Source organism: Cotesia typhae, unplaced genomic scaffold, assembly GCF_013202065.1.
Source record: "Cotesia typhae breed Kobodo isofemale line unplaced genomic scaffold, CoteBio_Ctyphae contig_50, whole genome shotgun sequence".
Taxonomy (NCBI): domain Eukaryota; kingdom Metazoa; phylum Arthropoda; class Insecta; order Hymenoptera; family Braconidae; genus Cotesia; species Cotesia typhae.
In genome coordinates, this window is record NW_027423758.1 from 2,869,842 (window position 1) to 2,893,775 (window position 23,934).

The window sequence follows — 23,934 nt, forward strand, 5'->3', positions numbered from 1 at the left end:
CCTGACAGGCCTCTTTACTGCCACGTTGTTCATATATCTGTTGCCATACAGGCTCTATCTGCTGCAAGATACGGTTATTTAAAATTTTTGTAAAAATTTTATAAACCGCATTCAAGCAGGTGATAGGCCTGAAATTCTTAGGGTCAGACAAGTCACCTTTTTTAGGTATCAGTACGGTTCGCCCTTCTACAAGCCAGTCCGGAATCGGATCGTCAGCTCTAATGTATGATGTAAATATGGGGCCAGATGGAGGTGGGTAGAAGTAAACTTCTTCCACCAAAAGACATTAATGCCGTCTGGTCCCGGGGCAGCCCAATTTTGCTGCCATTTAGAGCTGAACGAACTTCATCCACACTGACTGCAGGGCTCTCTTCATCAGCATTCTGTCGACGGTGTTCCCGACAGAATACTTTGAAGTCGTGCAGAGCTGGAGTGTTGGCGTTCACGTTTGGTTGATCTCCATACAACTCAGTCCAAAAGCTTCCACCCGCTCAGGTGTTGGATAATTCCCGGTAACATCGGTCTTTGGTGTCAGAAACAGTGAAGGGCTGGATCGAAACAACGAGTTGTCGACCAACCGCTTCAGCCTTTTCTCTAATGACTTTTTAGCAGCCACTAGAGCCCGCAATTTATTAAGACACTCTTCCTTGATGACATGAAGAGTACTCTTGTTCAGTGTGTGATGACGCCACCGAAGTTCAGCAGCAATGCGCCGAATTCGGGGCGTGTATGGTGTTTGAGTTGTGTCGTACTCAATCACACACTGAATGCGGGAGACCTGTTTCCGGGACATGTCAATTTTCAAGCCAAGTTGTGAGATGCGCTGTTTCAACCTTGCCTCGATCGAGAGACATTGTCTCTCTCTCGGAAAAGCCGAAACTGCTGCACCATACACAACCTGGCTCACAGTGAGCAGGGTGGAATCCTCCAGGATGTTTGCACGGAGATCTTCGTTTACCGCGTCAAGCTGTTGTTGGGAGTAAGTTATCTTTTTAGATATACTTACTTGCCGTCCTACAAAGGGATTGTTGTTGTCCAAGGAGGAACGGCGTCGCTCTTGGTGTAGTTGCGCCGGAAAGGAAAGTCTATTAGACTGCCTTCTGTCCGGCACAAGCGATCTTCTATTTCGCCGAAGATGAGCGGCATAATTACGCAGGTGTTTAGGCGTAAAATGCGCTAGCTCCGGATGCATATCACTCCAAAGAGTGTGCATCCGGGCCATATAGCCGCTCACCCCGGCTCGCTACGTTGGTAGCACACCAAGAGATCGACTCTCAGTTCCTCCGTCCACTTAAAGTAAGTCCTTAAGGCGCCAGGGTCGTCATCATTCATCGGGTCCGGCGTGCTCCTCCCACCTGATGAATGGTCCTCATCCGAAAAGGACCGGTTGTGGGGAGCACTTCTGAGTTGGTATCTTGTGGTAACTCAGTTATTTCCATGCAGTGGGTAGTTGGCCCACTGCACGGGCTACGTCGTTCGCCTACAGACCTGATGTTATGGTCTGCGTTTCCCGCGATGCGCCGCTTGGAGGCCACGTAGCAAGCATCGCTTATTATTATTATTATTATTTGTTATTAATTGCTCAGGGGGGGGTTTTCCCCGGAGTCCGACTCTCCGAGGGCCCAGCCTGAGCGCCATCCATTACTGCTGCACCACTCCGCACAACAAGGCGGTTAGTGAGTGCAGCAGGCCAAATTCATTTGCCTAAGTAGACGCAGGGATCCCAAAATGACAGCCTTTTGCATCCGCACTGCTAGAGACACGGCTGCTGAACTGCAAGCCGGTATCTTCGCAAGTGAAGACACAAAAGACTGTTTCATCCCTCCAAGGACGCCGACAACCAAAACGACGAGCTTGACACGGTAACCTGGGTACAGTTTGCCAATTTCAAACAGGAGATCCTGATATATCTGGTGTTTGTGCTCTTCTTTGGCCGAGATATTGTATTCGGCTGGGGCCGAAAACTCAATGACATAAATGTCACGAGTAGCCTTGTCAAAGAGCACAATATCAGGTTTGTTGTGGTCAATCCGCCGGGTTGTTGCGAATGGTATGTTCCAATAAATTTTGGAACTGTCATTCTCAACAACCTGCGGAATATCTCCTGGCAGATAAGGCAGCACTGGTGTCTCATCGATACCGCAGCTATATCTGAGATGATAATAGAGTACTCGCAGGGCAGCATTGTGACGCTGTATGTAGGCACCTCTTGCCAGCACAGGACATGCCGACAAAAGGTGCATCAGCGTCTCCGGATGTTGTTTACACGTCCGACAGGACGTGTCCGGAAGCTGCACCTGGAGCACCTTGCTACGGTATTCGAGAGTGTTGATAACACCATCTTGGCAGGCAAATATAAATCCTTCGGTCTCGGACATCAGGCCAGCTGACTTCAAGAAGGAGAATGTCAGCTGGGTGGACAAGCCATGGTCACGGACGTGTTTGAAATACACGCTGTGCATGGACTTGTCCATGTGTTCACCGAGGAGTTTTTTTCCTCGGCTATCCTGACGACGCTCTTGAACTCCTTTTTCGGGAGTTCAATGAGAGCGTTTATTTCTCCGAGACCTAAGGTATTTGCCGCGTAGATTGCTGCCTTATACAAGAACGACCCCTTCCGCGCATTTTCATGACTATGAACAAATTGCATCAGGAAGTCGTCCTCGTCTGCTGTGAAATTGGCAACCTCGTATGTTAAACCCAGAACCAAACGATCGTGAAGCCGCTCCAAGCTCTGCAATCCTCTCCCTCCGATGTTCCGGGAGAGGTACATCCTGGCGACTGATGAGTTAGGGTGCATGCTCTGATTCATATTGATGACTTTACGGGTTTTGATGTCGAGATCTTTCAACTCATTTCGAGGCCATTTCAGGATCCCAAAAGAGTAAAGTAGGACCGGGACAGCGAGCATGTTAGTAGCTGAGACTTTGTTCTTGCCGGAAAGTTCTGATGACCAGATCTTCCGGAGTCTCCTAACATACTCACTGCGAAGAGTTGTTCGGACTTCAGAGACGGCATGCATTTGCCGCTCTTCAATCCCTAGATATCTGTACAACTCTCCGGCGTCTAATTCTCTTAAGACGCTCCCATCCACTAATTCGACATCTCCACCCGTATCAGAGCACTTACCCTTCGCCAGGTGTACGACCGCACACTTGTCCAACCCAAAAGACATTCCGACATCTCGTGTGTACTCTGCTACGATGTTGATGGCCGTTTGTAGATGATCTTTGTTGGCACTGTATATCTTTAGATCATCCATAAACAGTTGGTGAGTGATCGAGTATACTCGATCACTCGGTAGCCCCGCAGAGTACCCACGAGTTTGTCGGAGGGCAACAGATATTGGCAGCAGTGAGATGCAAAACAACAGAGGGCTCAGAGAATCTCCCTGAAAGACGCCTCTCTTGTACTGAACAGTTCCGGTTACGTGCAATGCATTTCCACTTCCTATGTGAAAACGCGTTCGCCAGAGCTGCATCGTACGTTGTATGCATCCCACTGTTTGGCGATTGATTCCGAGGCATTTGAGCAGATAGAGAATCAACTCATGTGAAGTTGAGTCAAATGCCTTACGGTAGTCAATCCAGGCCATAGACAGGTTGCGTTGGTAGTAGATTGCGTCTTGAATGACGCATCTATCTACCAACAAGTTGATCTTGCAACCTGACACGCCCTGTTTACTGCCACGTTGTTCGTATATCTGTTGCCACACAGGCTCTATCTCCTGCAAGATACGGTTATTTAAGATTTTTGTAAAAATCTTGTAAACCGCATTCAAGCAAGTGATAGGCCTGTAGTTCTTTGGGTCGGACAAGTCACCCTTTTTAGGGATGAGTACGGTTCGCCCTTCTACCAGCCAGTCTGGAATTGGTTCGTCGCCCTGAATGTATGATGTAAAAATCCGGGCCAGATGAGCATGTGTAGAAGAAAATTTCTTCCACCAGAAGATGTTTATGCCATCTGGGCCCGGGGCAGCCCAGTTCTTGCTGCCATTCAGGGCTTTACGAACCTCTTGCACACTGACTGCAGGGCTCTCTTCGGCGATATCCTGCCGTCGGTGTTCTCGACAGAATGCCTCGAAGTCGTGCAGAGCTGGAGTATCCGGGTTGACGTTTGGTTGATCTCCGTACAATTCACTCCAAAAGGCTTCCACTCGCTCAGATGATGGATAATTCTCGGGAACAGCGGTCTTAGGTGACAGAAAGCGTGAAGGGTTGGATCGAAACAAAGAGTTGTCGATCAACCGCTTCAGCCTTTTCTCTAGTGACTTTTTGGAAGCCACCAGAGCCCGCAACCTGTTAAGAGACTCTTCTTTGATGACAAGAAGAGTACTCTTGTTCAGTGTGTGATGTCGCCTTCGAAGTTCTGCCGCCAGGCGACGAACTTTGGCGTGTACGGTCTTTGAGTACTAACATACTCTATCACACACTGAATGCGGGAGACTTGTTTCCGAGAAATGTCAATTTTGTGTCCAAGTTGAGCGATGCGCAGCTTCAACTTCGCCTCGAAGGAGATAGAATGTCTTCTCTCTATCGGCAGAAGCGAAGCCGCGGCACCGTAGACAACTTGGTTGACAGTGAGCAGAGTGGAGTCCTCTTGAAGCTGTGTGGGGAGATCTTCGTTCACCGTGTCGAGCTGTTGTTTTGAGTGAGTCATCTTTTTGGAGATGCTCACTTGTCGACCTGTAAAGAGGTTGTCGTTGTCCTCGGAGAAACGGTGCCGTTCTTGGTGTAGCGGTGCTGGAAATGAAGGCCGATTAGACTGCCTTCTATTTGGCAGCAGCGATCGTCGATTATGCCGAAGGTATGAGGCGTAATTACGCAGGTGTTTGGGCGTAAAATGTCTGTGCTCCGGATGCATGCCACACCAAAGTGTGTGCATCCGGGCCATATACCCTGATACCTCCGGCTCGCTGTTCTGCCAGCACACCAAGAGATCGGCGCGAAGCTCCTCCGTCCACTTAAACTTAATCCTATAAGCGCCGGGGTCGTCATAAGTCATCGGGTCCGGTGTGCTCCACCCACCTGATGACTGGTCCTCATCCGAAGAGGACCGGTTGTGGGGAGCACTTCTGAGATTATACTGTTTTGGAACTCAGATATTACGGTGCAACGGGTAGTTGGCCCGTTGCTCCGGTTACGTTGTTAGCCTACAGACCAGATGTTGCGGTCTGCGTTTCCCGCGGTGCGCCACTAGGAGGCCACGTAACAAGCACCGCTTGTTATTATTATTATTATTATTATTATTATTATTATTATTATTATTATTATTATTATTATTATTATTATTATTATTATTATTATTATTATTATTATTATTATTATTATTATTATTATTATTATTATTATTATTATTATTATTATTATTATTATTATTATTATTATTATTATTATTATTATTATTATTATTATTATTATTATTATTATTATTATTATTATTATTATTATTATTATTATTATTATTATTATTATTATTATTATTATTATTATTATTATTATTATTATTATTATTATTATTATTATTATTATTATTATTATTATTATTATTATTATTATTATTATTATTATTATTATTATTATTATTATTATTATTATTATTATTATTATTATTATTATTATTATTATTATTATTATTATTATTATTATTATTATTATTATTATTATTATTATTATTATTATTATTATTATTATTATTATTATTATTATTATTATTATTATTATTATTATTATTATTATTATTATTATTATTATTATTATTATTATTATTATTATTATTATTATTATTATTATTATTATTATTATTATTATTATTATTATTATTATTATTATTATTATTATTATTATTATTATTATTATTATTATTATTATTATTATTATTATTATTATTATTATTATTATTATTATTATTATTTATAATAAATGTGGTTAATTGTTGGACCACTTCCGCCTCCCCTCCCACCTCTTCCCCTTCCTCCTCCCCTATCTCCTCTTCCACGCCTTCCGATTTTGCCGCGGCCTCGCCCCCGAAACTTGGTCCGTCCCCTTGGGCCTGGGAAATGGCGTCGAGTAGCGTAATTTTCAGCTAAAAAAAATAAAAAACTTGAAATAAAATTAGAAAAAAGTAACTTCCCGATTTTTGAAAATTTTTAATTTTAAAATTTAATTAAAAAGTTAAAAAAAAACCATTGAGTGTGCTCAGTCGATTTCAGTCCGGAGTAAACCAAGTTAGATTAAGCCTAATTAAATATGCTTCTATTATACTAAATCTAACTTAGTTTACTCAGGACTTAGTTCGGCTGAACACGCTCATTTGATTGATAAGGTTTACCTGGTGCTGGCGGCTGATCCGGAGCTCCAGCTCGCATCAGCGGCAGCTGGTTGTTTGCTGGTGGCAACGGTACCCGCAGATCAGCTAGCGGTGGCAGTGGATGCAACACCACCTGATTCAGCTGCTGCAGCTGATCTTGTTGTTGTTGCCGTTGCTGTTGCTGCTGTGGTAGCGGTGGAGGCAGTATCACCAGACCAAGCTGCCGATCTTGTTGCTGCAGTGGAGGCGGTGGAGGCAGTGCAGGCAGCATTGCCTGACCGAGCTGTTGATGTTGCTCCTGTGGTTGTGGTAGCTGCACCACCACCTCACCTTGATGCTGCTGCTGCTGATCTTGTTGTTGTTGTTGTTGTTGTTGTTGTTGTTGTTGTTGTTGTTGTTGTTGTTGTTGTTGTTGTTGTTGTTGTTGTTGTTGTTGTTGTTGTTGTTGTTGTTGTTGTTGTTGTTGTTGTTGTTGTTGCTGCTGCTGCTGCTGCTGCTGCTGCTGCTGCTGATGGAACCAGCGATAATAGTTATCAGCAGCCTGCCGCAACTGGTTGCCTGTCAATTCGTCTAGAAAAAGAAATGATTTGTTATTATTTTTTTCAAATAATGTCATAGTTGATATTATCTTCATTATAATAATTATTATTTTTTTGTTGTTTATTGCTGTCGTCATATTTATGTCAGTAAATACAGTGAATGCTGTTAAAAGTTACCATTAGTTTTGTCTCAATTTCTCATAAAACGGTAACAAGAACGAGAAAGACAACCTGGATAACGTTAAACCGCTTCCACTGTAATATAAGTTATCAAACTCATCATTACTATCAGTACTATGTAAAGAAATTGTCGTTTCAAACCTCCCGCAATTATCCCGTGATGCCACCTACAGGCAAAACTCATCAAAATAAATATCTTAGTTTCATTGAAAATATTTTGGTATATTTTGTCATTTAAAAAGTTTATTGTTCAAATGTAATACTGTTCTACTCGAATTGAAAAGTCAATAAATAACAAAATAAGTACAGCAACGACACTTTATTCTATTAACATCTGTGAGAGTTTCTCTAAAATTTTACTTCACTTTTCTACGTTACCAACCTAAATCTTGCAATGGCTGTATTTTTCATAGCAAATTATCCTCTTGAAGCTACAGTAAAAATATTTCCAGCGCAGCCCCTGACGGGTGTAAGTGCAAGCTGCGAAATATCTTTTTTTAGCTTTAGTCTCCCGTCTAGTAAAGGATTATTATGCATTCTCAAAATATTTAGTGAAACTGTTGTTACTGAATAACTAAATGCATCAAACGCATATTATATTAGATATCATCTAAAAATTATGATTATTTGAAACCCGCTCAATTGAATAATAGTGCCACCTACAGGAAATGACCAAAAGATCATAGAATGTACACACTGCTTAATGAGAATTAGGGAAGAGAATTTACCGGTGAAATATATATTTTACTTACTTTACCAACTTACCATCAATATTTTACTGGATAATTAACCAAAGTAGTTCTTCATTATCACGTGGTAGCGTTGCAAGCATGACTGAAAATGTGTATAGTCAACTAATAATAAATTTACTTGAAAATGTCAAGTTGATAGATTGTACTTAAAATAAATATTTAAAAAATTCTGCAATTTTTCAATATTCTAATTATTAATTTAGATAATAAATAATCAACGGTTAAAAGTTGAATATTGTTAAATAATATTAATAACGACTACGTATAAAACTTGTTGAATGCAGATTTTATACTTAATTACTAATATATTCTCGCATCAAGATGCAGCTAAAGTGGCAACGTCTATGTATGCACGCCTACGCGACCTTGACCAGGGTTCGAAACTTCGCGGTCAGTTTTTTTAGGGAAAAAAATATAAATTTTGTGATAAATAAAATCATGAATTTTCGTATCATAAACTGGATGTAGTATTAATTTTTACGCTTTTCGAGTATTAATAAAATAAAGAAATATTAACATTAATTTTTTACTGACTTTTCAATTTCTATGATTTTTATTATAATTGAATTGAATAAATAATACTTAAAACACTTATTCAAAAATAATAAAATCTAAATACAAAACAGAGCAGATAAAAAATTAAAATATTACAAATAGAAAAAACATTTATTCGTAACTTGTCATTCAATACAAACATTTACAAAATTTTCCGATGATAATTTGATTAAATTTTTAATTAACATTAATGTTTATTGTTATTGATAAGTTGGTAATTGTTAAAATTTAGTCACCTTAATATTAATATTGATAATAATATATTCAATTTTGAAAATCATTTCAATTACAAGCTCTAATTAATTTTTTAATCAGTTTTTATTGTAATCCTTAAGATGACAATTTAATCCTTTAACAAATAATAATATTTATATGAACAATTGCAATGATTTAAAAGCAAGTATTATTTATGTTAAATTATTACACGTTGTCGAATAACTATGTAGATAGTTAAAATATATTAAAAAATACATTAATGACTATTTAATATGAATGAAATCATAAATAATATTTGTGTAACGTTCCCAATTTGGGGCGTTAATTTGTAATAATCGAATTTGAAAATATTACAATTTTAGTATACGAAGACAATTGTTTTCTTTTAATTATCACACGTTCTTGATTAAAATTATTAAAATTATGTAGATTAAAAATATTTTATACTATATTAATGACTTTGGAATATGAATTAAATCGTAAGAAATATTTATAATAATTGAATGTAAAATTTCCATAACAATTTTGGTATACACAAGCAACTAAGGTAAAGTACCCAGTAGCTGCTCACGAACCAATACTTGCTCACTTCATGTATTTGTATATCTGCATTTGTAAATATAGATATACAAATACACAGTGAGCTGGTACTGGTTTGTAAGCAGCTATTGGGTACTTCATCTCATTATTCTTTTTTAATTATCACACAGTTTTGCTTAAAACTATAATTAATTATAAATTCTTCACAATACATCGATTATTAATGTAAATTAAATCATAAATAATATTTTTAATAATCAAATTTTTTTGTAAATATTACAATTTTAGTATGCGAAGACAATTATTTACTTTAAATTATCACAAGTTTTTGATTAAACTATGTACACTAATAGAAGGATTTATTTGTATCAAAAGATATTTGTTAATAGTTAACGAATCATTTATTAGAGACCAATTTTTAGTATTAAACAAATATTTCTTAGTATTTAAAATGATTTGTTTGTATTTAATAAATCTGATATTCATTTATTAAATATTAATAAATCTTTTTAAATACTAAGAAATATTTGTTAAGGACTAAAAGTGGTCTCTAATAAATGATTTGTTAAATATTAATAAATATTTTTAACTATAAACAAATCCTTCTATCAGTGTAGATTAAAAATATTTTGTACTATATCGATTACTTTTTAACAATTACTAATTATAAATATCTTGTACTATGTTAATGACTTTTTAATTTGTATTAAACCATAAATAATAGTCAAAAATTCTATTTTTATAACAATCTTAATATTCGAAGGCAACTATTTTTTTAATTATCACACTTTTTTGATTAGAACTATAATTATAAATAATTAAATATAATTATTATTATAAATAAATTTTATAATAATAATTTTTTTATTCTAATAATACTTTGTCATTAAGATATTATAATTCGGATTCTAACAAATATCTATCCACTTATCATTTCAATGTTACAATTTTCATCAACTTCCCAGTCCATAATTTCTTCAAGATTCAAATATTCAGGTTCCTCGACGTCATCCAAGTCCTGGTCGATTGTTGAATCAATTACTACAGTTTCAGATGCATTTGAGATCTCAGCTATTAGTATATTGTTGTTACTGGCTTGCAGTAAACAATCATCATCCAACAAACATAAGTTAGACTTCACAACACTAACTTCTCGGTCTTCTCAACGCTTAAACGATTACGCTTCTTTGTTTTTATATTCCCAAAGACACTCCAGTTTCTTTCACAAGCAGCTGATGTAGCCGGAATATTTAATATTATCACAGCTAATTTCGCGAGATCCCGATTCGAAAAATATAATTTTCACCAAGTTATTGAATTGGATATTTTACTTTCAGTCCAAAGAGACTTGTTGCTCCAAACTGCTTGTTGAGTGCAATAGTCACCTAAAAAAGAATTTCACTATATTAGCTAATTAACTTTAAATTAATCTGAGAATAAATATTTACGTTTAACTTCATAGATTGTATTTTAGAATAAAATATCTAATTTTGGTACTGCTAATTTCTATTGTTTATAAAAATATTTGATTTTGTTTAATTAGAATAACCAACCTCATTGAAAATTCACCAAGAGTTATCGTTAAATTTTTTTTTTTATTTGGAAATAAATTTAAAATCAGTACAATTTTTTTTTCTTTTAAAAATTGTTAGAAATTATGTGAATTTTAATATTTATTATACATAATTTATAATATTAAAATAATTCTTAAGTGAAAGGTTTAGATGTATTAATTATTTTATTATTAATTGTAAAAATTCATAATATTTATTCTGTTCATCTTACCTAAATCTGTAATAACTTGTTGACTATTGAGCTCTAAATTTTCTGCGAATTTTTCAATGAAATTAACTGCTTCGATTTTATCAGCTTCAACCAATGGGCAATTGAAGAGTTGAGGGTTCAACAAATGCGCTGCAAAATATACCGGATGGGAGATAAAATCTTTGCGATCCAAGTACTTGTCTTCAACGTAGCTTTGACTTTTTCTTCTAGAAAATATGATTTTTCAATAAAATCTCCGTACATATCAGTCAATTTTTGGATAAATTCAATAGTGTTGGATATTCTCCTTCCAAACATTTAATAACTGAACAGGGAATTTCAATCAAATCATGAACATTTTGCACCATTGGCCAAAAGTAACTATCGTCTCTGATATCTTGACGCATTTCTTCAGTAATCATTTTTGACACGTTTTTATCAAAAGTTGCTATCTGCAACGATTCTTTAATACGGAGTAGACTGTTTAAACTTGAATTATATGAACCCCAGCGCGTATCAATAGGTAGCAATAAATGTAGTACTTTATTAGTTTTTTGACGTTGTGTGTCCTTTAATACGGAATAAAGCAAAGTATGATTTAGAAAAATTTGATGATTTTCTTTGATTTATCAATTATTTCTTCTATTTCTGTCAACGAAAGGACATCTTTAACTAATAAATTCAGGCCATGGGCAACGCATCCAAAAGTAATTAAATGAGGATAATCATTTTCTAAAATACCCCAAGCAGCTTTCATATTTTTGCATTGTCTGTGACCAACGCATGGACTTTGTGCGGTCCTACTTCTTCAATAGCCGTACTGAGGATTCCAGCTATAAAGGTTCCAGTATGCGATTCTGAACTAGCATCAATTGCTTTATAAAAGATTGGTTCGGGTGCCATAAATACGATATTTATAATCGAACAACGATTAATGTCTGTCCAGCCATCAGATAAGATTGTCAACGAATTTGCATTCTCTAATTTGTTCTTCATGACAGATTTCAATAATTGATACTCTTCATCTAGAAGTCTACCAGATAATTGATCCTTAGATGGTGGGATGTATCCAGGTGAACTGAGTTTTAAAAATTTTTTCAAATAATCATTTTCAACCAGTCTGAAAGGTGAGCAGCTTGAATATACAGTACGAGCTAACATTTTATCCATTTTATCTTTTTTCTCAATTGGAATTTTGTCAATAAAGTTATTCAAGTTGCTTTGACTTGTTTTTTTTGATGAAAGATCCTGTAAAATAAAATTAATTATTGATGATGATGAGTTATAATTTAAAAAAATTAACTCTGATAATTTACATATAATATTTACGATACTGAAGTTAGCTGACAGCTGTCAATTTTTTCAATTCTTATAACAAATCAATTATAACACTAAAAGTGCTTCTAAAAATTTTCACTGATAATTTTCTTTAATTTTTACATGTGGAATTTTTTTATTAAATTTTTTTCATAATAATTTAATTATTAAAAATTCTAAAAAATTTCTAATGTCTATTAACTTCAGTATTATTAATATTTGAGTATAATAATTTAGAAGTGAAAATTGTTCAATGTTTATATTTTGACTGTTAATAATAAACAAATTATTGTATAAATTTACTTGCTCATACCTTTAACAAAGAACTATTACAATTTTTAGCTGCTACATAACTTTCTTTTATTGCATCTGGACACTTATTACATTTAGTTAAATGGATTTCCATACGCTTAGCATTAGAAACGTAAGTAATGCCACAGTATTTACATTTCCCGTGTAAAATTTGTTTGTCGTCAAGATATTCAGAAAAATGATTCCAAACAATAGATTTTGATTTAGGCATATTGTTTAATATAAAAAAATACGGACCGGCGCAGTAAAAAAATTATCAAGTATTCTTTTCAATTTATTATTATTCACATAAATTAACTAATAACGTAATAATCACATAAATTAACTAATAACTTAATAACTATTCGTTAATCACTCTATGACGCTGATAGAGCGCAATGGGCCATTTTGTTTTTATAATTTAGTATAGTGCATATATATCTGACACTGCAAGCAGTTAATTATCCTTAGGAAATATATTTTACCGGTTAATTAACCAAATAACTTACTGATTACCAACCGGATATTTGTCCGCTCGAAACACTAATGAGAATTCTCGAGATCCTGAACAGCTGGTATATCCGAAGAAAGTAAAACTCAAACAATGTTTAGCGTATTATCTATTTGGTCTGGTTAATAAATTAAATGATATTAGAACAATATGTTTAACAACACACACATAGAAGGTTGTTGGATAGTTTAGTTAGTAGTTTACTCTGTAAATTTTTTTGTATTCATAAGAAATTTTTTTACATTCTTAATTTAAAGTTTGTACTTTTCACACGGATATGAAATGTTCATAAAATTATTATAAAAATAAATTAAACTTTTCTTTTCCGTAAAGAAACTAGTAGCATTGATAAAATTTCATGAAAATTAGTCGCGTATATCTTTTGGATGAGATTGATAGACTTGAATTATCAATCATAATATTTATATTTATATTTATATTTTATAAAATCGTAGGAAAAATTTTTTATATTTTTTGTAATTTAGGAAATTGTGAATTTGGATTTAATACCACAATCCTTAATAATTTAATAAAATAATCGTATTGTTCAATATTATGAATGCAATTATTTTTAACATCAATCCATTGTTATCATTATAATAACTATCAGTATTATCTTCATTTTTATTGTTATTATTAGCATGATTATTTTTATTACATATTATTATTATCATAATTATGTTGTTAGTAAATAATAAACGATTCATCAAATTCATAATGAATATAAGCATTATGTACAGAATATTGTCGTTTTGTATGTCCGCGCAGTTCGGTCGCAGTATAGCAGTGCCACCTATATCTGTAAAACACTCGACCAGAATTACTTAGGCAATGATCAGCTGACTATTACATAGAAACTAAACCCAAACAATATCTCTTGTAGATATTGACTCTAGTTAATAAATAATACTTAATTTAAAAAAAAGTTAATTTAAAAAAATTCATATGTAAAGTTGATAGATAGTAAATTCTAGAGATTTTATTTTTAAAAAAAAATTTCAACATTTTATGTGATTGAAAAAATTTTCAATTCAAATTATGTACTTTTGCCGCGGAAAATTAGTGCTCATACCATTGTAACAATAAAATCACGTTAAACTTTTATTTCTCGTAGAGTAACTAATAATAAGCATTAATAAAATTCCATCAAGTATATCCTTTGGTTTAGATTGATAGACAAATCAATCATAATATTTATATTTTATAAAATCGTAAAATAAATTTCCATGGTTTTTGTAATATTGATGATTGTTACTATTTCTTTTATTTTCGATTTCGAACTTTCTAACTACAGTTTGTGTTAGAGTAACATTGACGAGCCCTAGTGAGCATCGACGCAAGCTCATAACTTTTTTTTTTTTAACTGTAGTCTCCCATCTAGTGGAGAGTTACCCATACATTCTCGAATTATTTAGTCTGTGGCATGTCACTTTCTCCATAAGAAAAAAGTTCAAAATCTAAAAATCTGGGTCGCTATAGTTTATGCTAGAGAATTTAATTAATTTTAAATAGAATTTATTATTTTCAATGACCATTATCAATTAATATTGATAATATAACATATAATGTATAATTATAGAGTAATATTGGAGAAAAAAAAGTTCTGTAGAATTAATAAAATTTTACAACCTAAAAATATCGTTCTGTTTACGGTAAATACATTCGGTAGTCTGGCGCTCCGTTTACAACGGAATGAACGGAACTTGGCACCGGATTCTACCGAATCTGTAGATTTCAAAAAATTATACCAAAAATTTTTATCATGAAGAAATAATTGTTTTAACTTTTTTTATATAGTAAGTATAAACTTAATTTTTTTGTATGAAATAATTTCAAAAAAATTAATCAAAATAATAGATAAAAATTATATATTAATTATTATTTTTAGACTTTCCAGCTCCAGCTAAAACTCCATGAACAATTCTAAGATGACGAGACAGACGGCCGAAGTAAGAAAATGTCAGTTGACACTCATTACACGAGTATCTGCTACTCTGCAGAGCATGACAAATGACACGGTGTTCTTGTAATAATTTTTTTCTTCCGAAAGTCTTGTCGCTGACATTGCAACTAAACAATTTATTATTATTATGATTTTTAGTGTGTTCATTCAACAACTCTAGAGATTTCATAGTATAGGAACAGATACTACACTTAAAACTGCTTTTAGATCTGTTGACCTCAGAGCAGCTATCGCGCTGATGAAGTTTAGCTGAGTAGGAACGCAAGGAAGTTTTCACATTAGATTGCGAAGCTACCGTTGTGTTTTGATGAATCTTGATGTGTTGCCGTAAATTTCTTTGAAAATTAGACGCATAGTTACATTTCTTACATTTAAAGTTTTTTTTAGCGTGTTGAGATTGAACATGTACTTTAAGACATTCTGCAAATCAAATCATGAGTCATAAAAAACAACGAAAAAATTTATCTTCATGGCAAACATAAATAAAATAAACAAAAAACAATTACCTTTTGTTTTAAATGTCTTGTCACACAGCTCGCAGTTTACTTTAATATTATTTATGTTTTTAATTTCAGTACAATTATTTTTTCTACTTAATGGTCTTAAATTATAAACATTATCCATCTTTTCAGTCTCTAATTTCCTAACTTTTGTCTTCATAGCTGACAAATTGACTTCATTAATAGGTAACTTAATTCTCTGAAGTCGAACGACCGGCAAAAAACTCTCTGGAACTTTGAATTCTTGTTTCTTAGAACAAATTTTCGCGTTCAAAACTTTACGTTCTGTAGAGCGAGTTATACATCGTTCTGATGAATTATCTTTATCTTCATTATTTCCGTTAGTTGTAAAACGCTTTTTATTATTTTCCAAAATAATTTCTTCATCTACAGCTTTACGTTTCAATCTTTTAGATGCTCGATTCATCTAAAACATATAAAAAAATGCTTTTTATTTTTATTTTTATTTTTAAACAATACATTGAACCCTATATCAAAGCCAATAAGCGGATTCTATTAGAAAAATAATATCAGTTACATAATGTTTGAAAAAAAAAAGAGTGCTTATATGTAGTAATAGTAGTCGTAAATCCATAATTGGTGAAACTAGTAAATATAAAAGTAAGAAAAATAAAGCGTTCTGACTTAGTCTCTATTCAGTAAACTTAGTTTCGAGAAACAATCAAAATTATTTATCTCATAAATAGATCAACATTTGATAAGTCGTTTATTGTCACAGTGGTTAGAGTCTGGGACCATTTACCGGAGGAGATTGTCACGACTATTGATTACAATGAATTTCGATCTAAATGCTATAAGTTTTTTGTCGATAAAGATGATTAATTACTGTAATTATTATATTTTTAAATTTATATTTTTTCTATTCTTTGTTTTATTAGCTAAAGTCATTAGATCGTAACTTAGGTAGACTTTGCTGGGAGACAACGTTACTTTTGTTATTTTTTTTTAATTTTCTTGTTTGTGTATACTGTCTTTTATTATCATTTTCATTACTGTTTGATTACTATTATTATACTTTGCAAAATATCTTTATGTATTACGTTATTTTTTTTTCTTTCATTTCACTGAACATAAAATTATTTCTCTTAAAGTTCTAAATTTACATTATAATACTTACGTAATTTAATAAAACTGTTACATTTTGTATTTGCCATTAGGCTTATTGCCTTGGCATATAAATTAAATAAATAAATAAATAAATTATTGTTACTATGTATTCATTTATATGTAAGGCCTTTAGGAAGCTAAGGCTTCAGAGTCTAAAAATGTTGATAAATAAATAAATAAATATCAAGGCTGTTATCAATATTATAAAACTTGTTGAAGGCATACATTAAACGGTATATAGGAGCAGAAGTTGCAAAGTTAGTACTCGTTAGTGGAAGCTGAAAGGGAACACTACTCCTGCAAGTCGGAATTTTAAACCCTGATTAAAAAAAAGTATTGAGACAAAGAAAAAAGTATTGAAAAGAATTGGATTGACTAGAAAACCAATTCTTTTCAATACTTTTTTCTTTATCTTAATACTTTTTTTTTAATTAGGGAAAATAATTGACTCTAGTAGTCTCGGACAATCCGACTTGCCCTGTATCAGTTTCTAAAAATAATATTGATATAAATGTAATTATTAGTTACTTCTTACATTTGAATGAGACTTATTTGCATTTTTTAGTACTTCGATTAAATTCAGCTTTTTATTCGGCTCTTCTGAATTATTGTTTACTTCAAGTGGAATTTCCTTTGACTTTTTGTTATCTAATACAACTGGATCGGATAAAATACCACTATTTACAGAGATATTATTCTTAACAATAACAGTAGATGGTGAGTTTGAAGAGGTCAGTGAAGAATTTAAAGTTGAATCTGCTTGGTTCGGATCTAGATCAACATCCATTGCATTCACAAGTTCATCGGATGAATTCAAAGCCATTGAAGAAATAGATCTGTTCAGTATTTCAATATCATCCACTTGTGTAGAATTTTTATCTATTTTAGGCGATTTATTAGATTGCAGACTTTTAGTTGAATCTTCAACATTTTCCTCAGCTTTTTTATTTTCAACAATTGTTGCATGACAACTTTCTTCACTTTTAACATATGAACCATTCCATATTTTCAAAGTTATTTCGCTATTTATTTTATCTTTATCTAAAAGTAAATTATGACTAGTAACACTCGAAGAATAATCAGATATGATTTTTTGCGGAATTTTCTTATCAGCAATTAAATTAATTGTTTTTAGTAAGTACTGTATTGTTGCATTATATAATTTTACTTGTTCTTTTACCAAATAAATTCCTTCTTGTATAATGGAGTTATAATTATCGTTTAAAACAACATTCTTTTCATCAATTAAGTTTTTTGTGACTTCTTTTTTGATTTTTTTATCAGGAGTAGATTCTGAAATTAGCAATATCCATGCATTGAAGTCAATGATTTAAGACACTGAAGTTAGCAAACGTCTAAAAATTTTTGAATTTTTTTATTAATTAAATTACAAATAAAAATATATTTTTAAAAAATTGCACTTATAGTTTTTCAATTTTTTTACATGTAAAATTTTTTTCAATTGTTTAATTTAAATTTTTCAATAAAAAATTTCTAAAAATTTTGAAATGTCGGGTAACTTCATTTTCATCATGATTTGAAGTAATAACTTATTACTTTATAAACATACCTGTAGTTCCGTTAGAATAAACTTCTATGTTGTTGTTTTGCTCCATAGTATTTAATTCCTTTATTTTTTTATTTTTTATTTTTATGAATTACCTTTAATCATTTATTTACATCCCAATTGTTGATTAAACAGTGAAAAAAGAAGAAATATGAAAATTTTAATTAAATAAATTAAATTTAAGAAAAAAAATTAATTAATTAGATCATCTTATATTTATTTTTAGGAATTGTAACCTATTTACTTAAATTTCTATTCATTTACAAATAACAATTATTTTTAGTTTATAGAAAATATAATTATACCTGGTATAGTGTGATATAGTTGCGTCAGAATTTTTTTGCGCTCTACTATTTAATTTCTCTTCCTACGCCACTTAATAAAGCTAGAGTAAAAATAAAATGTAATGTTCTATTACCAGAAAATAATTATAGCATTGAAAATATATTAATCTAAGATGATAATTTACTTTTTTTAATTATTTTTAAATAACAATTCAAAATATTAGTCCATGTAAATAGAACAAATCAATTGTTTTATTCAAAATTTATATTACAAAATTTATTTCATGCAAAGTATAAAAATACAAACATCGTTATCATCAATTACAATCCATGTGATTGAAATTTTTAAATAAAAAAATGATTTAATACAATAATCCATAAAAGATTATAGATATTTACAAATTCTTATACACAATTGAAATTTAATTTTTATAATATATTTAAAAAAATTCAACTAAAAATCAAATCAAGCAAAAAACAAAAATTAAATCATGAACAACTTGAGTTATTAAAAAATGTTCAAGGTTAAAACGTTGGAGTGAAAATACAAAAACAAAAAAAAATTAAAATATCAGTTAAAGTGCTCGGTTATGTGTTTCTTCAATGAACTCGAATAATTTGTCATGTAAGGGCATTGATTACACTTCCAATCTTTTCCGTGCCTGTGAGTATTCAGATGGGCAGTCAGGTAATACTGTTCAGTAAATCCGAGATGGCAATAAAGGCACTTTAGTTTTTATTGTCAGATGATCGAATCTGATGACACTTGAATTTGTGATCATTCAATTGACGTGATAGACAAAACTTGGCATCGCAGTCGTTACATTTAAAAGGACGTTTTTTAGAATGAATACTTGCTATGTGACTTTTTAAATTATGAGAAATTACAAAAGCACTTGGACAATAAGGGCATTTATGAGGTCGTTCATTGGTGTGGATACTCTTGATATGAGCTTTTAAATTGCTCGGATTCCGAAAAGCTGACGGGCAATGAGGACATTGATGAGGTCTTTTACCAGTATGTAGAAGGATGTGTTGCTGTAAGTTGTATTTTTTGTTGAATACATAGCCACATTTTTCACATTGGTATATTTTTCTTGGAGTAGGACTATGTTTTTCTTTTTTTTCTGAAAAATTAATTCATCAATTAGTCACTTGTAATAAATTCTTATATTGATAAATATTTTAATACTGACTTGTTAAATTAAATTTATTTTTACCCTTAGAATTGATTTCAGATTTGTGAGTCTTTGATTCTTTGTGAGACTCTGTGTCAATCTCTGTTTTTATCTTTTTATCAGGTATATCTATTCTATTAAGACGGACAAACGGTAAATATTCAATCGGAATATTCAATAGACGATTTCCTTCAGTGTGACAAGTCAAAACATGTTTTTTATGGAGTTCTAAAAAAATAAACAATCATTAAAATGGAATATTTACTGGTTTAGTTTGTGTATAAAGTATATTTACCTGCTGTATTAAATGATTTGTAACAATCTTGACAAATGTACTCGATGCTATGAATCCTATAACTTACTTCGACCTCTGAATTTACCTCGTTGTAACGATTGTCGTTAAAATCCTAGAGCAAAAATATAAAATTCAATATGACAGTTTTAATGAAATAATAAAACTGTTTATCTGATAGGTTTTTTTTTTTATGCATAAGTTATTATAAAAATTTGTAATAATTAAAAATTTTTTGAATTTTATTTTGATGTAATTTTTTATTAATTAATTAATAAAAAAATCGATAAATATATTACTTGAAAAATTAATTTTAATTTAAAAAATACGTAAAAAATAATCACAAGGTCACACAAAGAAAAATTCAATCTTATAAATTATAACTATCAAGATTAAAATCATAACGTCGGTGACCTTGTTATCGTACTAAAAATCAATTATTATTTATCGTAATAATTACCGATGATTGTCCTGTTGAACCATCGGATAATGAAGGGTCTTCAATAATTGTTGATATTATAATACTGTTCTCAGGAATATCGATTTTGTCGAGGACAACACGTGGGAGATAAATATTAGGAAACGAATCTGCCGCAATCGCCGACATATTTTCACTCATTTTAAGTATTGATACGTCAGATTGTGATTGCTTGGCTTCCAATATAATTTATTCAGTAAACTTAACCTCACGTTGATAGAGTTATCTGAAAAATATTAGAAAAAATAAATAATCGTACTCAATAATTGAATATATGTTATAAATTTAAAAAAAATATTAAAAATATGTCAAAGGATTGCACAATATTTTTAATAACATGCAAATAGATATTGGAGTAATGAATTTTAGGTGATAAAAAAAACATGAGCAAGTAATACTTAGGTAATTCTTACACTTGCTATTTTACTACTGAATTTTTTTTAAACAATAAAAAAGTAAAACTATTATTTATTTACTTACGTATTTGCACGATTTTTTCACATGACAACTAACAACTAACCTCGTTAAATGTTGAATGTAGACACTGACATTCAATAGCGACCGTAGAAACGTTTCCCCTCTGGCCCCATATTGACGTCTCCTTCTGTCTCCTACCACTTAGCCATAGTCGTAGACACCTAATTTTAGAGATAAAATCATTTTTTAATCGCGTGACACTGAATATAGCAAAACGACGCATTTATAGATATATTCTTATATGTATGAAATAATTTTATTATTTTATTTTATTTTAAAAGAATACAATCATTGAAAATTATAAAATAAATTTATTACAACATAATAAAATTATGACACTGAAGTTGACAGATATTAAAAATTTTTTTAGAATTTTATGGCAATTAAATTATTATACAAAAAATTAAATTAAAAAGTTTCACATGCGAAAATTAATAAAAATCACAAGTGAAAATTTTCAGAAGCATTTTTTTATTGTAATTAATTTATTTACAAAATTTTTAAAATTAACAGCTGATGGCTAACTTCAGTGATATGTAAAATTACAAATGTTTACAAAGGAAAAAATTCAAAAACATTTTTTTGCTTAAATTTAAAACTGAATTATATTTTTTTTATATTACAGATTTCAAAAACTTGTTCATATTTTGAAAAAAATTAAATACTCAGTTTTAAATATGTAATTAAAAAATATGATTGTGGAATTAATTTTAAAATTATTTTAAAAATATTAAATTATAAAATCAAATTTGTAAGTTATTTTATAACTTATAAAATTTTTTAATTTTAGAATTTATCGCAGTACATTTTTAAATACCTTGAGATAATTTTTTGATGTAACTAATAAGGATTAACTTTTACAATATTTTAAAAAAGGAGAGAAAATTTTAAAACTTGAAACTCTTAATATTCTCGAATTTAAAAAAAAAAACTTAACAGATGGTAGATAAAATATCATTTAAAACAAAAATTAGTAACTAATTTATGTATATAATAAATACGTTGCTATTTCAAATAAAAATTATATTAATTTTTTAGAGAATCCGAAATTATTATATTAAAATAACAGTAATTTATTCTCTATCAATGATTGAAAATGAAGTTAGCTGACATTTCAAAATTTTTAGAAATTTTTTTTTTGAAAAAATTTTATTTAAAAAATTATAAAAAAATTGTCACATGTAAAAAACTTGAAAAACTATAAATACAATTTTTTATAAATATCTTTTGAGTATTAATTGAATTAATAAAAATAATCAAAAATTTTTAGACGTCTGCTAATTTCAGTGTCATAAAATCTAAAGTAGTTAAAACAAAGTGAGTATGCCTTTTAAACTGGTAGAACTCCATAAATCACAAGCAACAAGTTTTACATAAAATTTTTTTTCTTCTGTAAATGCTTGAATATTAAAACTCGAAATTTTTTCATTTGAAAAAGAATACTTAGACTTTGAACATGATCCTTATGGCAGTTATATTTAGATATTTGGATGGTCCAACTGTGAATGCTAGAAAAATTATTTTTTAGTATGAATATTCTTGATGTGAGTCTTTAAATTGCCTAACAGCCCACTTGCATGGGGGCAATATGGACATTTAAAAGGGCGTTTTTTTAAATGAGTTGTTTCAATATGAATCTTCAAGCGAGATAATAGTATAGCTGTAAATTTGCAGTGTGCGCATTTAAAAGGTCGTATTTTTTCATGAACACTTTTGATGTGATTTGTTAAGCCAATCGCTTGAACACATGAGTATTCGCAGTCAGAACATTTATAAGGGCGTTCTTTAGTATGAAACGATTTGATATGATTCTTAATACTTAGTAAGTATGAACTCGCAAAATTGCAATCTGCACATTTATAACGCTTCTGACCTAAGTGATTCATTATATGAATTTTCAACGAGCTCTTATATTTTGATGAAAATTTACATTCCTTGCAGCGGTAACATTTTTCATCGTAACGCCATAAATCTGAAATATTATGAAAAATTTAATATGTAAAAAATAAATACAGCAATTAAAAATTAATGTCATTAAAGTTAGCTGTCACTTGACAATTTTTGTATTTTCTCTAACGAAAAAATTTGTTCCAAAAAATGATTTTTAAAAAATTGCATTTTTAATTTATTAAAATTTCTGTCATTAAAATTAGCCGACGTTCAAAATTTTTTGATTTTTTTTTTAATAATTAAATTCAAACAAAAAAACATTTTTAAAAAATTGCACTTGTAGTTTTTGAAATTTTTTACACGTGCAAATTTTTTTTTTATTTTTTTGTAATAATTTTTTCAATAAAAAAAAATTCTAAAAATTTTTAGATGTCGGCTAACTTTAGTCTTATAAATTTCAATAAGTTCATTTTTTTAATATTTTTTTTTTTTACAATTTATTTGTTAAAGAAAATTTAAAAAATTGTGAAATAACAGCTAAATTTAATGTCATTAAAAATTATAAAATACCTGGCAGTAATGGCTGGCTACTAATCTTAGAATCTCCGTTATTTTTTAAATCTAAATTATTGTTATTATTTAGTTTATCCTGTAATTATAAATTTGTATAATTATTCAATCTAATTAATTTAATGTACATAACAAATTAAATCTTGTCAAATACCTGTTTTGTATCTGATTTGCTTGATGCTAAGGTTAAGCAAACATCTTCTGAAGATTCAATGATACTTTTTTTAGAAAACTTAATTCGTTCGAGTAAAATAAATGGTTGAAAATTGTTAAGAATAATTGATGAATTAAATTTTGAATTAGACATTTTTTCACAGTGTTTAATTAATTTTTAGCTTACTTCATTGGTTTATTTGTTAACCCCACAAAACATATAGTTTTATGCAATCACTGTCATGGTTTTTTTTCCCCGTACTATATTAAAAATATAATAGTCAAAATGTTGTATATAAACTTGAAATAATTAATTATATTTACATTATTTTAAAGTAATTAGTATATTAAAAATATCAAGACAATTTTGTTTTTTCATTTAATTTTCAATTTGGAAAAAAATTATGATAAATATTGTGAATTTAATTACTTAGGAATAAAAATTTTTTTAATAATTTTCAATCCAGATATTTTGATCAG

General features: G+C 30.6%; 4 protein-coding genes across 5 annotated transcripts; all 4 read right to left on the minus strand.

Moving 5' to 3' along the window:
• Positions 1-5,908: 5,908 nt before the first annotated feature.
• LOC141531946 (uncharacterized) lies at positions 5,909-6,965 on the minus strand. The gene is made up of 2 exons (XM_074250056.1): positions 6,331-6,965; positions 5,909-6,084 (listed from the first exon to the last, which is right to left on the minus strand). The coding sequence occupies exons 1-2, from the start codon at positions 6,941-6,943 to the stop codon at positions 5,909-5,911; spliced, it is 789 nt and encodes a 262-aa protein (XP_074106157.1). The 5' UTR covers positions 6,944-6,965.
• Positions 6,966-11,608: 4,643 nt separating this feature from the next.
• Positions 11,609-13,005, minus strand: LOC141531947 (uncharacterized). The gene is made up of 2 exons (XM_074250057.1): positions 12,486-13,005; positions 11,609-12,103 (listed from the first exon to the last, which is right to left on the minus strand). The coding sequence occupies exons 1-2, from the start codon at positions 12,693-12,695 to the stop codon at positions 11,609-11,611; spliced, it is 705 nt and encodes a 234-aa protein (XP_074106158.1). The 5' UTR covers positions 12,696-13,005.
• Positions 13,006-14,575: 1,570 nt separating this feature from the next.
• LOC141531948 (uncharacterized) lies at positions 14,576-23,684 on the minus strand. Its single transcript, XM_074250058.1, has 8 exons — positions 23,456-23,684; positions 23,302-23,380; positions 22,375-22,813; positions 20,885-21,002; positions 18,136-18,193; positions 17,101-17,858; positions 15,444-15,864; positions 14,576-15,357 (listed from the first exon to the last, which is right to left on the minus strand). The coding sequence occupies exons 1-8, from the start codon at positions 23,606-23,608 to the stop codon at positions 14,846-14,848; spliced, it is 2,538 nt and encodes an 845-aa protein (XP_074106159.1). The 5' UTR covers positions 23,609-23,684; the 3' UTR covers positions 14,576-14,845.
• Positions 18,690-21,003, minus strand: LOC141531908 (uncharacterized). 2 transcript variants are annotated; one of them, XM_074250000.1, is made up of 5 exons: positions 20,885-21,003; positions 20,347-20,590; positions 19,890-20,001; positions 19,613-19,822; positions 18,690-19,543 (listed from the first exon to the last, which is right to left on the minus strand). In XM_074250000.1, exons 2-5 carry the CDS (start codon positions 20,503-20,505, stop codon positions 19,146-19,148), a joined length of 879 nt encoding a protein of 292 aa, XP_074106101.1. In that variant the 5' UTR covers positions 20,506-20,590; positions 20,885-21,003; the 3' UTR covers positions 18,690-19,145. The 2 variants fall into 2 exon arrangements, with proteins under 2 accessions (XP_074106101.1, XP_074106100.1); XM_074249999.1 differs by having other exon boundaries at positions 18,691-19,543; positions 20,845-20,956.
• Positions 23,685-23,934: the final 250 nt, after the last annotated feature.

Bases quoted from the DNA above. Each gene is read 5' to 3' on its own strand.
- LOC141531947 (XM_074250057.1), bottom strand. From the start codon at position 12,695: ATGCCTAAATCAAAATCTATTGTTTGGAATCATTTTTCTGAATATCTT. The intron at 12,104-12,485 runs GTATGAGCAAGT...TTTATTTTACAG, and splicing joins GTAATAGTTCTTTGTTAAAG to GATCTTTCATCAAAAAAAAC.
- LOC141531948 (XM_074250058.1), bottom strand. From the start codon at position 23,608: ATGTCTAATTCAAAATTTAATTCATCAATTATTCTTAACAATTTTCAA. The intron at 23,381-23,455 runs GTATTTGACAAG...TTATAATTACAG, and splicing joins GCAAATCAGATACAAAACAG to GATAAACTAAATAATAACAA. The intron at 15,358-15,443 runs GTAATTGTTTTT...TTTGATTTGCAG, and splicing joins CAAGACATTTAAAACAAAAG to AATGTCTTAAAGTACATGTT.
- LOC141531908 (XM_074250000.1), bottom strand. From the start codon at position 20,505: ATGAGTGAAAATATGTCGGCGATTGCGGCAGATTCGTTTCCTAATATT. The intron at 20,002-20,346 runs GTAATTATTACG...TTTTTGCTCTAG, and splicing joins GTTCAACAGGACAATCATCG to GATTTTAACGACAATCGTTA. The intron at 19,823-19,889 runs GTAAATATACTT...TTATTTTTTTAG, and splicing joins CAAATCATTTAATACAGCAG to AACTCCATAAAAAACATGTT.
- LOC141531946 (XM_074250056.1), bottom strand. From the start codon at position 6,943: ATGAAGATAATATCAACTATGACATTATTTGAAAAAAATAATAACAAA. The intron at 6,085-6,330 runs GTAAACCTTATC...TATTTTTTTTAG, and splicing joins GGATCAGCCGCCAGCACCAG to CTGAAAATTACGCTACTCGA.